This window comes from Gopherus evgoodei, chromosome 1 (genome assembly GCF_007399415.2).
Source record: "Gopherus evgoodei ecotype Sinaloan lineage chromosome 1, rGopEvg1_v1.p, whole genome shotgun sequence".
Lineage (NCBI taxonomy): Eukaryota > Metazoa > Chordata > Testudines > Testudinidae > Gopherus > Gopherus evgoodei.
In genome coordinates this window covers 47,264,534-47,281,059 of record NC_044322.1, presented here as the reverse complement: position 1 = coordinate 47,281,059, position 16,526 = coordinate 47,264,534, and the positions used below count along the sequence as shown (strand labels likewise).

At 41.1% G+C, this 16,526-nt stretch overlaps 1 protein-coding gene across 1 annotated transcript in view; it reads right to left on the bottom strand.

Moving 5' to 3' along the window:
- Nucleotides 1-16,526, bottom strand: part of NBEA (neurobeachin) — an 853,790-nt gene that overhangs the window by 303,816 nt on the left and 533,448 nt on the right. The window contains 3 exon segments of the mRNA XM_030563353.1: nucleotides 7,443-7,506; nucleotides 7,509-7,543; nucleotides 7,546-7,568. Of these exon segments, the coding sequence (XP_030419213.1) occupies nucleotides 7,443-7,506; nucleotides 7,509-7,543; nucleotides 7,546-7,568 (122 nt within the window).

Here is a 16,526-nt window from a genome sequence, read left to right as displayed (position 1 = left end):
TGCTATCAAAATTAAGAACCCAATAATAATGGGGGATTTCAATTATCCCCATATTGACTGGGAACATTTCACTTCAGGATGAAATGCAGAGATAAAATTTTTCGTACTTTAAATGACTGTTTCATGGAGCAGCTGGTACGGGAACCCACAAGGAAAGAAGCAACTCTAGATTTAATCCTGAGTGGAGCGCAGCAGCTGGTCCAAGAGGTAACTATAGCAGGACCACTTGGAAATAGTGACCATAATACAATAGCATTCAACATCCCTGTGGGGGGAAGAACACCTCAACAGCTCAACACTGTGGCATTTAATTTCAAAAGAGGGAACTATACAAAAATGAGGGGGTTAGTTAAACAAAAGTTAAAAGGTACAGTGACTAAAGTGAAATCCCTGCAAGTTGCAAGGGCCCTTTTTAAAGACACCATAATAGAGGCCCAACTTCAATGTATACCCCAAATTAAGAAACACAGTAAAAGAACTAAAAAAGAGCCACTGTGGCTTAACAATCATGTAAAAGAAGCAGTGAGAGATAAAAAGACTTTCTTTAAAAAGTGGAAGTCAAATCCTAGTGAGGCAAATAGAAAGGAGCACAAACACTGCCAGCTGAAGTGCAAGAGTGTAACACGAAAAGCCAAAGAGGAGTTTGAAGAACAGCTAGCCAAAAACTCCAAAGGTAATAGCAAAATGTTTTTTAAGTACATCAGAAGCAGGAAGCCTGCTAAACAACCAGTGGGACCCCTTGACGATCGAAATACAAAAGGAGCGCTTAAAGACGATAAAGTCATTGCGGAGAAACTAAATGGATTCTTTGCTTCAGTCTTCACGGCTGAGGATGTTAGGGAAATTCCCAAACCTGAGCTGGCTTTTGTAGGTGACAAATCTGAGGAACTGTCACAGATTGAAGTGTCACTAGAGGAGGTTTTGGAATTAATTGATAAACTCAACATTAACAAGTCACCGGGACTAGATGGCATTAACCCAAGAGTTCTGAAAGAACTCAGATGTGAAGTTGCGGAACTATTAACTAAGGTTTGTAACCTGTCCTTTAAATCGGCTTTGGTACCCAATGACTGGAAGTTAGCTAATGTAACATCAATATTTAAAAAAGGCTCTAGAGGTGATCCCGGCAATTACAGACCGGTAAATCTAACATCGGTACTGGGCAAATTAGTCGAAACAATAGTTAAGAATAAAATTGTCAGACACATAGAAAAACAAACTGTTGAGCAATAGTCAACATGGTTTCTGTAAAGGGAAATCGTCTTTTACTAATCTATTAGAGTTCTTTGAAAGGGTCAACAAACATATGGACAAGGGGGATCCAGGGGACATAGTGTACTTAGATTTCCAGAAAGCCTTTGACAAGGTCCCTCACCAAAGGCTCTTAGGTAAAGTAAGCTGTCATGGGATAAAAGGGAAGGTCCTTTCATGGATTGAGAACTGGTTAAAAGACAGGGAACAAAATGTAGGAATTAATGGTAAATTCTCAGAATGGAGAGGGGTAACTAGTGGTGTTCCCCAAGGGTCAGTCCTAGGACCAATCCTATTCAATTTATTCATAAATGATCTGGAGAAAGGGGTAACAGTGAGGTGGCAAAGTTTGCAGATGATACTAAACTACTCAAGATAGTTAAGACCAAAGCAGATTGTGAAGAACTTCAAAAAGATCTCACAAAACTAAGTGATTGGGCAACAAAATGGCAAATGAAATTTAATGTGGATAAATGTAAAGTAATGCACATTGGAAAAAATAACCCCAACTATATGATGGGGGCTAATTTAGCTACAACGAGTCAGGAAAAAGATCTTGGCGTCATCGTGGATAGTTCTCTGAAGAAGATGTCCACGCAGTGCACAGAGGCGGTCAAAAAAGCAAACAGGATGTTAGGAATCATTAAAAAGAGGATAAAGACTGAGAATATATTATTGCCCTTATATAAATCCATGGTACGCCCACATCCCCAATACTGTGTACAGATGTGGTCTCCTCACCTCAAAAAAGATGTTCTAGCACTATAAAAGGTTCAGAAAAGGGCATCTAAAATGATTAGGGGTTTGGAGAGGGTCCCATATGGAGGAAAGATTAAAGAGGCTAGGCCTGTTCAGCTTGGAAAAGAGGAGACTAGGGGGGGATACAATAGGGGTATATAAAATCATGAGTAATGTGGAGAAAGTGGATAAGGAAAAGTTATTTACTTATTCCCATAATACACGAACTAGGGGTCACCAATGAAATTAATAGGTAGCAGGTTTAAAACAAATAAAAGGAAGTTCTTCTTCACACAGCGCACAGTCAACTTGTGGAACTCCTTACCTGAGGAGGTTGTGAAGGCTGGGACTATAACAATGTTTAACAGGGAACTGGATAAATTCATAGTGGCTAAGTCCATAAATGGCTATTAGCCAGGAAGGGTAAAGAATGGTGTCCCTAGCCTCTGTTCATCAGAGGATGGAGATGGATGGCAGGAGAGAGATCACTTGATCATTGCCTGTTAGCTTCACTCCCTCTGTGGGCACCTCGCATTGGCCACTGTCGGTAAACAGATACTTGGCTAGATGGACCTTTGGTCTGACCCAGTACGGCCGTTCTTATGCTCTTATTTATTAGCAATCTCAATCATTTACAGTAGTTTGTACCAAACATGGAAACCTCAATATGTATAAACTGGTCAATAATGAGCCTACAGTTAAATACTAGGCCAGGGATCGGCAACCTCTGACACGTAGTGGGCCAGGCCAGTTTGTTTACCTGCCATGTGGGCAGGTTCGGCTGATGCCAGGCCAATTGGGGACGGCAGGAAGCAGCGAGGGATGTGCTGGCCGCGGCTTCCTGCTGCCCCCATTGGCCTGGGATGGCAAATGGCGGCCAGTGGGAGCTGCAATCGGCTGAACCTGCCAACGCGGCAGGTAAACAAACTGGCCCAGCCCACTAGGGTGCTTACTCTGGCGGGCCGCGTGCTAGAGGTTGCAACCCCTGTACTAGGCAGTATTGATAACACTTACAGAAGACTTCTTAGAATGTAATCATAGTACACCTAGATAGGTGGATGAACATTAAAAAATAGATATTTCCTATAGCAAGTAGCCATCTCCACTATCAGAATAAGCTTTACACCCCGTTACCCCCTGTTTTAGCTCTTTAAGGAGGAAACAAACATTCTGATATTGTTTCTCTGAAACAGGTGTACAGACCACAGACATATTTGCCATTCCCAAGACTTTTCTATTCCTTTATGACTGCGTCATATTATTAGAGTATCCATGCATCCACCATCAACGCTGATTAATTCTAGATTAGTTGTAGAGCAGTCTTTTATTCATCAAGGTCATATCTTGATGGCTACACAAACTCAGATAAATCAGGTGTTAAGCAGGCATATCTCCAAGGACACAGAAACTCTCATCTGCAATCCTCAGCATATCTTATATTTATTGCCAAAGAAAAGACTGATTAATTTTGTCATCTTTGCTCTGTGTTTTTTTGCTCGGCTGAAGCTGCCCTGCTCTCTTTTGCAATGCCTGATCAGACCTATTTAAGGTTGATGGCTTTTGATCGTAGACACAGAGGAGCTTGCTGACTTAGGCTTTAACTAAACATTCCTCCACTGCAATATTTATGTACAAAACCCGGTCTGATAACTGACAGTCAATGTAGATAACAAAAAACTTATAAGATGTTTTCCAGTATACTCATATCCAAAATAGCATTTCTTGTACTAGTTTTCAGTCTAGATTTAAGGTTGCTATTGAAGTAACATTTAAAAAAATATTTTTTTATCAATATTCATTTTCCACAATAAAATATTTGAGGTCAGGGAATAACCTGTTAGTTGGAAACTGCATATTATGATTTAAAAAAAAATGCTTTCAAATCCTTGTGTACAGTGACATATATTGCATTTTTACATTAACAGCATTTTACTATTAAACTATTCCAACATAAAATTATCAAACAAAATGAATAAAAAAATGCAATGAAAATAAAATACCATGGAAAAAAATTCTATGCCTCCAGCTCTTTATTAATCACATTCCGACACCAGAGGCTGAAAGTACATCAAACTGCACCAAATCCTTTTCGCATGACAACCTCATAAATTATTCAAACTCATTAGTATCACCAAGAGGCATAAAAATAACATCAGTGTTAAGGATGTTTTCTCACAGCGAAAGGTCAACTAAAAGTTTCAATATTAAAATCCATATATCCAAGCCTCTGAAAAGTAAGTACATCAAGGTGGAATCTATGGGTTTTAACTTCAGTGCATGCTGTTTAAAATTCCTCCAGAATGCCGCAACACCATACTTTTAATTTATTTATGGGAAAGCTGCATATCAGATACATTTACTGCCAACAAGATAACTTCCATCTACTGTAAATTGAAACACAACCAATGAGAGTTTGACCTTGCACTGCCCCAGCAATACTTCAGCTTTATTCTCCTGCATGTTAAAGGTAAATGGGGTTCCCTTTGAATGCTGAAATGTAACAGAAGGGGCACATAAGCTGTGGTGTGGAGGGGGAAATAAGAGGACATCATTTGCATTATAGGGCATGAAACAAAGTCCACTGAAGTAAATGCAAACTTCCATTAACTTAAAAAAATGGTGCTGAATCAGGCCTTAAGAGGCCGATGTTAGGGATTGTAAACCAGTTTCCTTTTTGCTTTCAGTCTGGGTTGAAATCAGAATTTTACATATTTAAATATGAACAGGCTCCTCAAAATTGCAAATTCTGTATTAAAGTGAATAGAGACTAGGGCTAAAATTAATATTTGTTTCTGAAAAGGAACATCATAATTGTTACAGCAGTTCAAACTAAAGATTGACATCTGCCTCTGACAGTAGCTCTATACTGGATGCCTCAAAGGAAGGTGGGGTAAAATAAACACATCACTGTGTCAAATGTGCAATACTATATGCCATAAGGGAAACTAGTTCTTGACCCCAGCTATTGATCAGCTTATACCCTGAAGCAGTGACAATTGACAGCCTTTATATTTTAATAAATAATATACTAGCTAGTACAGGGGCGGCAAACTTTTGGCCCAAGGGCCACATCTGGTATGGAAGTTGTATGGCTGGGCCATGAATACTCATGAAATTGGAGGTTGGGGTGCAGGAGGGGGTGACGGCTCTGGTTGTGGTTGCGAGCTCTGGGGTGGGGCCAGAAATGAGGACTTCAGGGAATGGGAGGGGGTTGGCGGGTGGGGGGGGTGAGCGCTCTGGCTGGGGGTGTGGGCTCTGGGGATGAGGGGTTGGGGGTACAGGAGGGTTGTTCCTGGCTGGCACCAAGGGGTTCAGAGGGCAGTATGGCGATCAGGCCTGGAGCAGAGGGTTGGGGTGCAGACTCTGGATGGCACTTACCTCAAGCAGCTCCCAGAAGCAGCAGCATGTCCCCACCTCTGGCTCCTATGCAGAGGCATGGCCAGATGGCTCTGCGCACTACCCCATCCACAGGCGCTGTCCCAGCAGCTCCCATTGGCCACGGGTTCCTGGCAAATAGGAGCTCAGGTGTGGCGCTTGGGGTGGGGGGAAGCATCCAGAGCCCCCTGCTGCCCCTACACATAGGAGCCGGAGGGGGGAATGCCGCTGCTTCCGGGAGCCAACGGCACACATGGAGTGGGAAAAGCACCCAACCCCACTCCCTGGTAGGACTCGAGGACCAGATTAAAACATTTGCAGAGCCGGATACAGCCCTGAGCCACAGTTTTCCCACCCCTGAGCTAGTATAATTGTACATGCTGATATCATTAAATGTATTATCTTTTCTGAAGCTCACTACAAGTTATTTGCCTCAGTAATATCCTGAAGTGATGAGTTCCACAGATTAACTATATAGCATGAATTATATCTAAGACTCAAAACTTCCAGTGACTTCACTGAGAGCTCTGGCTACAAATGGGCTGCCTGATTTAGCTCATATTTGCATAAAATGATTTCCTTGCACCAATTTTCAGTATGCTGCTTTAAACTTATTTAAGAATAATGCTGGCTCAAGTTTATTTACATCCAAATATAATGGAAATTAATACTGGGGCCACTTTATTTTCAATTAGAAATATAAATTAAAAAGGGTGGACAGGACCCTTCCTGATAAAAAATGCCTTTGTAGATGTCTACAGAACTGCACAAGACCAACTCTGAAAAATGTATCTCCTTAAGGTTCATTCTGCTGTCCAGAGGCATGACCCCATGCTCCAGGTGTCCCTAAACCTCTAACTGCCAGAAGCTGGTACTGGATGACACGGGATGGATCACTCGATAATTGCCTTGTTCTGTTCATTCCTTCTAAGCATCTGGCATTGACCACTGTCAGAAGACAAGATACTGGGCTAGAATGAAACATTGGCCACTTCTAGGTTCTTATAAACCCCTGAAACTAACTCTCTGGTGTCACAGGTGAGTCTTGTTAAGCATGTCCCAATAAAAGACTGTCCACAAAAGCCTATCATCCCTCCAGGTGTTTGGAGATTAGCTCTGAAGTTCCTCTGTTCAACAGAGCAGGCCAGCAGGATAGAAATCCGAAGCCACACCTGGAGTTGAAGCTGAGCCTGAGCAGTGGAGCTTTGTGGGGGGGGGCCCCTGTAACCTGGGGTCCCAGTCAACTGCCCCTGCTTGCTACCCCCGACACCAGCCTGTCTTTTACATGCAAAATAATCAGTGCTGTGGCACAGGTGGGCCACGGAGTTTTTATAGCATGTTGGGTGGGCCTCAGAAAGAAAAGTTTGAGAACCTCGCGATAAAGTGCTTGCTCATGGACTGCCCAAAAGCACTGAGCACACTGCTAAGCAGCTTTGTTTAAACAACGGTTCACTGATGTATTTCACAATTTGCAGATAAATATTGCTCCTGGTTTAGATTATGTAGCCAAATTAATGTTTTCAAGATTTTTACAGAAAAATTATAAACCTCATTGAAAAGAGGTCTTATAGGAAGTGCTATGCTATATCATCTCACTGGCCTAAGAGTTGTACTCTGCCAAGCAGAGAGTCAGGTTTGATTCCTTATCCCAGTCTGAATACTAGGGCCAACAGAGTCTGGGAATGCTTGAAAGGCAGTGGAAGCACTAATAAGGGGTACCATGGCATAGGGGGGTGGCCTTATGTATATATGTGGCACTTTTTCAGACAATAGGTATAATTGAAGGTGGCACCGCCAAAGACCCATCACACGCCCCCCAGCTGTGCCGCTGCTCTAAACCTGGTTCTGCTACTGCTGAAAGAAATACGGCTAAGCCTTTGGGAACTAGGAAGAGTGAGTGTTTCACAGCATCCAAGAGCAATTCCTCTGGCCCAACAAGAAATGAGGCTGAAAGAATTCCTGTTACAGCTTCCTAAAAACCTGACGTGAGAGAAAAAAAATGACAACCCTCAGCACTCTAATATGGACATAGAAGTCACCAAAGTAGCCCCTTATTAAAAGGGGTGAGTTAGTATGACCATATTCCACAGCAGCTTTGAGGAGGGCATCAGAATGAGTGGATCCGAAAGCATTGCGAACAATAATCGCCTTCGCCGGCGCAGATCATCCTCCCAATAACCAAGCGCCAGAAGTCATGCAGTTGGCTACAAAATAGAGAACACATGTCAGTACCTACCAGAACTTTATATGTATTTGCTATATGTAAATACAGTGCATTTCAGTACTGCTCCTATATTCAGTGGGCATTAGGAAAATGTTCCAGCAAAATATATATTACAAAATGTGCATATTCTAACATTTTTACTCCTAGGTAGGCATTAAAGAGCGCAGCCTGGTCTGTCTCAAAATGCTCTGTTTACTGCTAAAAACATTAATCAAAGTGAGCCCAATTAACAAATGCAGCATCAAATTACAAGTATTAATGCACAGCTTGATTTCTTTTACAGTGTTTTTAACAAGGTTAGTAAATCATAGAATGGCTTCTCAGTGCAATAGTTTGCAATTTAATGACTATGGTCCCTTAGCAACTGAACTTAGAAGTATAAAATATTGCCCACTGAATTTTGTGAACTATGATTAAACTAATGTGCTGAAATATTCATTGAAATAATTCCCCATTGCCCCCAGCAACCTGAGAAATTGCAGTTTTATTCATTATTAATAACACTGAATTAGAACTGCAAAAAATTTCACCATGTGGTAATGTCTTGGTAAATTATTATTCCAACACTAACGGAAGTCCTTGGATGATTTTATAGCTTCCAGCTAATACAGCCATTAACAACCATGACCATCTTCATGTTACGTTTCTTTTTTGCATTCAGAACCAATATTAAAGTTCCAGAGATTGAGACAGAAACCATGTTATCTATAACCAACTGAAAAATGCAAATTCATGTCTCCTTTGGTGTTCATTTTACTTCATTACTAAATATGGGACTGGATGGACTGTTTAGTAAACATCCAAACCATATTAGCATTAAGATCAGGGTGGAACATTTCATCAACCCTGTCCAACAGCAATGAAGACTGTGCTTTAAATGTACTGCATGCCTTCATTATGAGTAGTAGTTGTACTGCCAGCCACTCCTAGAGGCATCATGACTGTGTGCAAGGCACAACAGACCCCTTCCACAGCCTTTAAGGGAATGCAGACACATTTGCCCAATCAGCTGCCCCAACCTGTACTGGCTGGTGCAGTGGATTGTATGTTAGCACAGGGAGTGCTACCCTGTAATTGTTACTAGACTCACATGGCTTTATTATGCCAAAATTGCAAGGACGGGACAGTGTGTCGACCCCTGCTTAGGGGCTCAAAGGCTCATTGAGCAGAAATAAGGGGACAGGTACAATCTAGGCCTCTCTTTCTCTGCTTTGAAACAAATGACCTTTATTTAGATTTATGAAACAGCATCAAATCCACACACACATTTTATCATATTATCTTTGTTAATAACCAATTAAAAGATTTTTTACTGTGTGGAGGAAAGAAGAAAAATAGTTAATGAGGTAACTAACTGAAATATTAACAAAATCTCTTTCTTGTTCCCATTTAAAAATATAAACATAATGGAACAGGAGCAGCAAAGGCCTTATTTTTTAAAAAACACACAGATTTTGTGGCTGTTCTTTGTGAAAATTTGTTTGCTACCACCTAAAAAAGGGCCACTGATTTGAGACGAATGACATAATATTGCACAGATAAGAAATCCATACTAAACTTAGGAATATTTGCCTTTTGAGATATATTTTGATTTTAAATCATATTCCATGGTGATAGAACATTAATCAGTTTGAACAACAAAAAATACTGTATTCTCTTAACCAACAATAAAGCAAAATAGCTTTCAAAGCAAGAGTTTTAACAAAGAGACAACAAAAAACAGGTAAGATTGTTATGGGAAAATACCCTGCCTTAAAGGCCTCATAATAAAAATAAATTAACGCAAGCTTGAAACCTGAAATACAAAATCTTGCCTTCAAATCAAAATTTCAAAAACAAAACCCTCAAAAGAATCTCAAGTTTGGTTTTACCTTGTTTTTGATCACAGAGTAAACAGCTTTTCACAGTACAACAATTTTTTCCTCCCTAGACTTTCCTTTTTCCTGTAAAGATGCTACAATGTCACCAATCTCAAGCTACAGCAACCCCCATCCTTCCAACAAGCAACCCTATACCTTACAATCTCTGCTGATCTAGAAACAGTTCCACCCCACCAAGGTACAATGGGACATGAGGATGCACACCACCTCAGAGGATTGAGCCCCAATAATTAGGCCCCTAGCCATCAAAATATGGCTGGCAAGGGTCAGGTGGGAATTTTGTTGAGTCAACATACAGGATGATGGGTGATCCAGACAAGATTGCTACCTAATGCTTTCTAAACAACGATTTGATTTAACAAACTAAGAAGCAGAAGACTCTTCATTGGAGAGATGACAGCATGGCTTTAATGAGTCTCCCAGCTTTTTGCCAGCCCTTGGAGAGAGACTGAGTTCATAACCACATTGTTATTGCTTACATGGTACTGTGCAACATTAGCACTGGCTCACTCATCACAGTCTATAGTGTAATTAAATTAAAATTATTGTATAATGAAAAATTACCTTGCATTTAACAGCATACTTCACCCAGTGGGATCCAAAGCACTTTACAAACTATATTACCTGTACATACTATCCCATCAAAGAGAGTATATTAAAAAAACTTCAAGGTTGCATGGTATATTCAAACGTTAGAAAATGCCAAAGTTAAGGTTGCACAGTGTGACCTCATCTCTGTCCCCTTGTGCATATGCCTTACACATAGTTTAACTTTAACATGATCCACATTTCTCAAATACAATATAATTCTGCATTTAGTCTTAAAGACACATTAGCATCTTGCATTGTTTTCATTCTCATAACACAACATTACATATTTAACTTCTATAAGCATTATATACGAAGGAATTATTTTTTCCACTCTTCTCTTCTTCAACAGCCTTGCTCAGCTCATATTTTCTGGGTAGTAGGGAAAATCACCTTCAAGCTGAGTCTAATTCTAAAATTTCAGCCTGAAAGGTTAAAGTTGGGGAAAGTTATGAATAATTTAGATTATAAAAGAACCTTAACTGAGCAGTTACTGTGCTGTCCATTGCTTATAGGTTGCTAATGACAACAATGTATTACCTATCACATGACAAAGAAGGGGGGAAGAAGGAGGCAATATTAAGCTTCCTATTACCTCTGAACAGGGGATATGCTATAGCTGCGGGGAGAGAAACTGACTACAAATCTGAAATCCAATGGGGTGGAATTACAAAGTTAACACATATGAAAGTTGAACCAAGGAAAAGAAATACTCTTGGGGAGCAGGCAGGAAACTACCACTCTGGCATTTTCTTTTTCAAATCTCTGTGAAACATAAGTGAGATAGAAAAAAAAAAAGCAACAGAACCAGGAAAGCCTATCCTGCAAAAATAGCAGATTTTGGATCACTTAATACAACAAAGAGCTCAAGTTCTAGTGGAGTCTTGTGGGAGTTAATACTGTAAAAGTAACTAAACTACTAATTATTACCATCTGATGCAAAGATGTTGTCAAGGCCTCACAGGCAGAACATAGGTTGCGCTATCATGTTGGGGCATTAAGCAGTTTGTGTAGAAGTTGGTAATTGACTTGTAAACTACAGGTTTCTGGATCTTAACCTGTTATGCTCCCAACATACTGTCAACTCTAAGCAAAACTTTCAATATGATGATAGAAACTCCTCCTTGCCTTATTGCTGGAGACAACAGAGGTATGAAAAACAGATGGGTTAACGTACAGTAACTTCTGAATTGTTGAGTTTTATCATTGTAAAAATCATTAGGGCGTCTTATATACTATTGAATTATTGGGGGAGGACTGTTTCCCCATATTCTATTTTGCCATATATTTCTTGGGATCAGAGTAAATTTATTGCAATATTATGGTTTGATGATTTAATTGGGAATTGGTCCTGCTTTGAGCAGGGGGTTGGACTAAATGACCTCCTGAAGTTCCTTCCAACCCTGATATTCTATGATTCTAAAGAGATAAAGAAGAAGAAAGCTATGAACATAATCCCGAACCTAATGCTCTTAAACTTATTTGCTCCAAAAGTCTGGTGCTAAAGAATGCATTAAAGTTCAGAGTAGCAGCTGTGTTAGTCTGTATCCACAAAAAGAACAGGAGTACTTGTGGCACCTTAGAGACTAACAAATTTATTTGAGCATACGTTTTCATGGGCTACAGCCCACTTCATCAGATGCACAGAATGTAACGTATAGTAAGCATATATAACATACAGAGAACATGAAAATTTCGGAGTTACCCTACCAACTCTAAGAGGCTAATTAATTAAGAGAAAAAACTTTTGTAGTGATAAGCAAGATAGCCCATTACAGACAGTTTGACAAGAAGGTGTGAGGATACTTAACATGGGGAAACAGATTCAATGTTGGTAGAGCAACTTCCACCTTTTCATGTTCTCTGTATGTTTTCTATATCTCCTTACTATATGTTACATTCTATGCATCCAATGAAGTGGGCTGTAGCCCATGAAAGCTTATGCTCAAATAAATGTGTTAGTCTCTAAGGTGCTACAATTAAAGTTGCCTACCATCTGGATTACATACTTGGATGTCATAGTGGTAGTCACTTCAGAAATACTTAAGATAGAGAACACTGATCTATGAAAAAATTTCAGGAGTGAACAATCTTTAATGACTCTAGAGGCCAATACTTCAACTTAGCTTACCCAAAAGATGGCAGCACCTCAAGCAGAACTGTTCTTCCCTAACATCATGGTAGGCACTGGTTCAATCCTGACAGAGGAAAAGTACCAGCGAATCAACAATAACCCTTCCTGCAACACCTGGATTTTTCCTAGAGGTTCTAATTATTGACCTGACTTGATTTCGCAATGCCTGAAAAGATATCTTGAGGAGGTCTGCCAGCAAGCCTCATTGTATCTATCCTGCATGGTGTATTGATATGCAATAAATCCTGAATTATGTTTTATAGACAGACCCAATATTTTCCATGTTCAATAAGATGGCAAGACATATATACATTCCAGAGCTATAAAAGCATATTTTGTATCTGTCCAAAGGTATATAAGCTTGTTATCTGCTGCTACTTCTTTCCTGTTTCTTATCTGTAGCATTCTCTCTTACTGGTAGTTATTTATCTTTTGCTGATGACTAACCCAACTATCTCTACTTCCTAATTTATACTGAAGCACAACCCACAACTGACAATGAATATTTTACCTTTCTCAAAGTCTTAAAGATAACATATTTCTTAATAAGAGGCAGTGCTAGCCACCTGAGGTCCATAAACAGGAATATTTTTGACCTCTCCTCCTTACTTATACCTCACTCACGTCCTAAAGATACTAACTGCATTATTCCCACAAACCAACACATATTAATACACTCATTTAAAAGTCCATGTTAAATAAGATGAATGGTATTTGGGGGTAATTACTAATTGGGGTCCCCTTGAGCTGCTTGAGGCCCTAAACAATTGCTCCAGTCTGCTTATGCCTAGAGTCACCACTGTTCTTGATGTAATGGAAGAACTGACCCCCTAAAAAAAACAATGAAATAAAAATATGATATATAGAAATGAAGTTAATTAAAGTTAAACATGAGCTGGATTAGAGACTGGAATTCATTCCATACCTTTAGAATGAAGAATATGTTTAAACTCCTGTACTTCGTACTTGAAATGAGAGTATGTAACATTTAATTTAAGAACACATTTGTATTCCTACCAAAGGAAAACTGAAAAATAAAAAAAAAGTATATATGACTCAAAGCTATGTTACTTCTGTGAATACTGGGAGCATAGAATCAAGTCACTTGGTTCATTTATTTTAGTGAAGAGCACAATATTTCAATAGGCCACCTTAATTAATAAGATTTAATTATTAATATTTTTTATTTCCAGGCTAACATGATTATGTGCAATTTCTCAACCATCCCTCACTCCCCAATTTTACATCAGTTAAGTGACATTCAGCATCAGGACTGTTTTAAGAAAGACTGCATAGGTATAATAGAAAAATGCATCATCGTGACAAAATATAGAAAGTTGCTATTTAAATTCTTGTGGAACCAAGAGTTTATAGTCTCCAACAATGGAACCAATTCTGGTAGTTTGGCACAGTACAGCAGAGGGCAAATTTTTAGGTACTTCAGAAAGGAATAGATTTTTCACCCTTTAGTTGGGCAAACAGCATTCAAAAGTTAACTCTACAATAGATGACCTGGAAAAGCCTTCATGAAAGATTTAACTGTAAAAGTATTTATTTATTGCAAACAACAAAATAATACATATCTTTATTATCCTCTAATAGGAAAGAAGGGACTGCAGCAAAATGGTGATAATACAATGTTATCTATAACTACAGAACACCTGTAAAACATTTAATTTAGAATGGTGTGGTATATTTAATTTAGAAATCAGGAAATTATAAACCTCTATGAGCATATTGCTTTGGAGCTCATGATAAATCACTGCATGGACTCCAGCAGGAGGCAAACCAACAGAGGTTTATTGTGGGCAGTCATCCTTTTGGGGTGGAGAGGTGTCAACAGCAGTAGTCTCATTAATCCATAAAAGGTCCTGAATAAAACAGTGAAACATACCAGAAATCCCTGAAAAGGGAACAAAATAGTCCCAGGTAATAAAATAAATACAACAGTCCTGTGTCAGGCCTACCTTCCCTCAAGCAGACTCTGGCATCTAACAGTCTATGGTTAGGTCCTTGGCCCCAGTCAGGCCCTCCTTCAGAAAGTTAGCACAAGAGATCTGCTCTTGCTCCTAGCCTCCCCTCAATGGAGCTGGCTTAGCTCTCTTCTTTTAACCAACCTCCTTCAAGCCTGATAACTCTACAGGTGCAGCGGGATGGACTGATTGACCCGACAGCAGTTTATCAACCCTTTCCTGGACCAGTGTACGGTTTATACAGTCCATCAAAGCCAACTGAATTTTAGTTTTATAGCTTTATAACACACTTTGGAATGACAGGAAATGTTAGCAAGAGTGTGTTCTTGTGGCAAGTAGGGTTGCCAACTTTCTAATAGCACAAAACTGAACATCCTTTGCCCCACCCCCTGCCTTGCCACTTCACCAAGGCCCCGCCCCTTCTAAGGCCCCACCACTGCTCACTCCATCCCCTTTTCCTCTGTCGCTTGCTCTTCCCCACTCTCACTTACTCGCTTATTTCACTGGGCTAGGGCAGGGGATTGAGGTGCAGGATGGGATTGAGGGCTCCAGCTAGGAGTGCAGGCTCCAGGGTGGGGCCAGAAATGTGGAGCTTGAGGGTTTGAAGGCGGGAGGGGGTGAAGGCTCTGGGCTGGATGTTCTAGCTCCAGGATGGGGCCAGAAATGAGGGGTTCAGGGTGTAGAGGTGGCCTCTCTATTTTATTGAATGGGGCTGAGGTATGGGGGGGAGGTGAGAGCTCTGGCTGGGGTGTGGCTCTGGGGTAGGGTGGGAATGAGGGGCTTGGGGTTGTAGGAGGGGGCTCAGGGCTGAGGTGTAGGCTCCAGGAGGGAGATTGGGTGCGAGAGGGGCTCAGGGCTGAGGCGATTGGGGTGGAGGGGGTGAAGGCTCTGGGATGGGGCCAGGTGGGATGGGGGTACAGGAGGGAGCTCTGGGCTGGGGCCAAGTGGTCTGGAGTGTGGGATAGGGGCTCTGGGCTGGGGCAGGGGTGTGGGCTCTAGGAAGAAGTTTGAGTGTAGGAGGGAGCTCAAGCAGGGGATTGGGGTATGGTTGGGGGTGTGAGGTGAGGGCTCTGGGAAGGAGTTTGGGTGTAGGAGGGGGTAGGGAGTTGGGGTGAGGGAGGGGGTGTGGGCTTTGGGCGGCAATGACCACAGGTGGTTCCTGGAAGCAGCTGGCATATTCCTGGGCTCCTAGTTGGAGGTGCGACCAGGCAGCTCTGTGTGCTGCCTCCGCCCGCAGGCGCTGCCTCCGCAGCTCCCATTCGCCACAGTTCTCAGCCAAAGGGAGCTGCTGAGCTTGCACTCAGTGGGGGGCGGGGGGAGGTGCGCAAGCAGAATGCCCCTGCCGTCCTTCCTCCATCTAGGGGCCGGAGGTTGTGTCGCCGCTTCTGGCAAGCCCTGCGGAGCCAGGTAGGGAGACTGCCAACCCTGCGCCAACTGGACTTTTAATGGCCTGGTCAGTGGTGCTGACCAAAGCCGCCAGGGTCCCTTTTTGATGAGATGTTCCATCAAAAAACAGATGCCTGGCAACCCTGGTGTCAAGGGCATAATTTCTATTAACATTATCCCTTGGTGTACATGACACTGAGAAATAGATAGCCCTATTCAGACTTAAGCACACCTCATAGGTTGTGTAACCTATGCCATGTAGCCCTGAAATTGCACTTCAGTTCTGACCTGAACCCAACAGTCCTATAGGGCTACTGGTCCTCTCTCAATCAAAGATTTCTAAGCATTTCAAATTGAGTTGCACAGTTGTGATGCATGCAGGAACTGATACCAAGATGATAAGGCAAAGTATAAAAACCTGGATAGATTAGATAGATAAGAGGGATGTCTAATGAAGAGTAGATTGAAAATGTGAAGGTTACTTACTTGTAACTGGAGTTCTTCAATATGACATCTGTATATTCTTACTCTTCAGGGATGCACTAATGGTGCAGCCTAGACCAACTCCCAGGCTGCACTGTTGGTACATCCAAGATAACCAAGAGCAGGAATCAGTAGAGGCCACTTGATCACCACTATCTCATGTCACTTGTGATGAAAGCCACAACTGAAATTATGTTTTCCCACAGTCTAATAGTTCCACAGTTTCAAAAACGTAATACCTAGAATTGGATTTTTTAAAAAAAAAATTACATATTTACTCCAAAATTTTGGATTCGGGCCATTCAATGAAATGGAGGAGAGATTTTTTGTGTCTCAGAAATGTACAAGCTAAAATGGAAAGTGTCCTACTTTATATAGTTTATCTAAAGAATAAAAACTTTATCTTCTGCTGCCAGTATCTTCCCATATGCCTAAGTCCCCTGATATATTCTTATTTCTCCTTTAAACAATTTTCACCATGTGAAGTTCAGCAC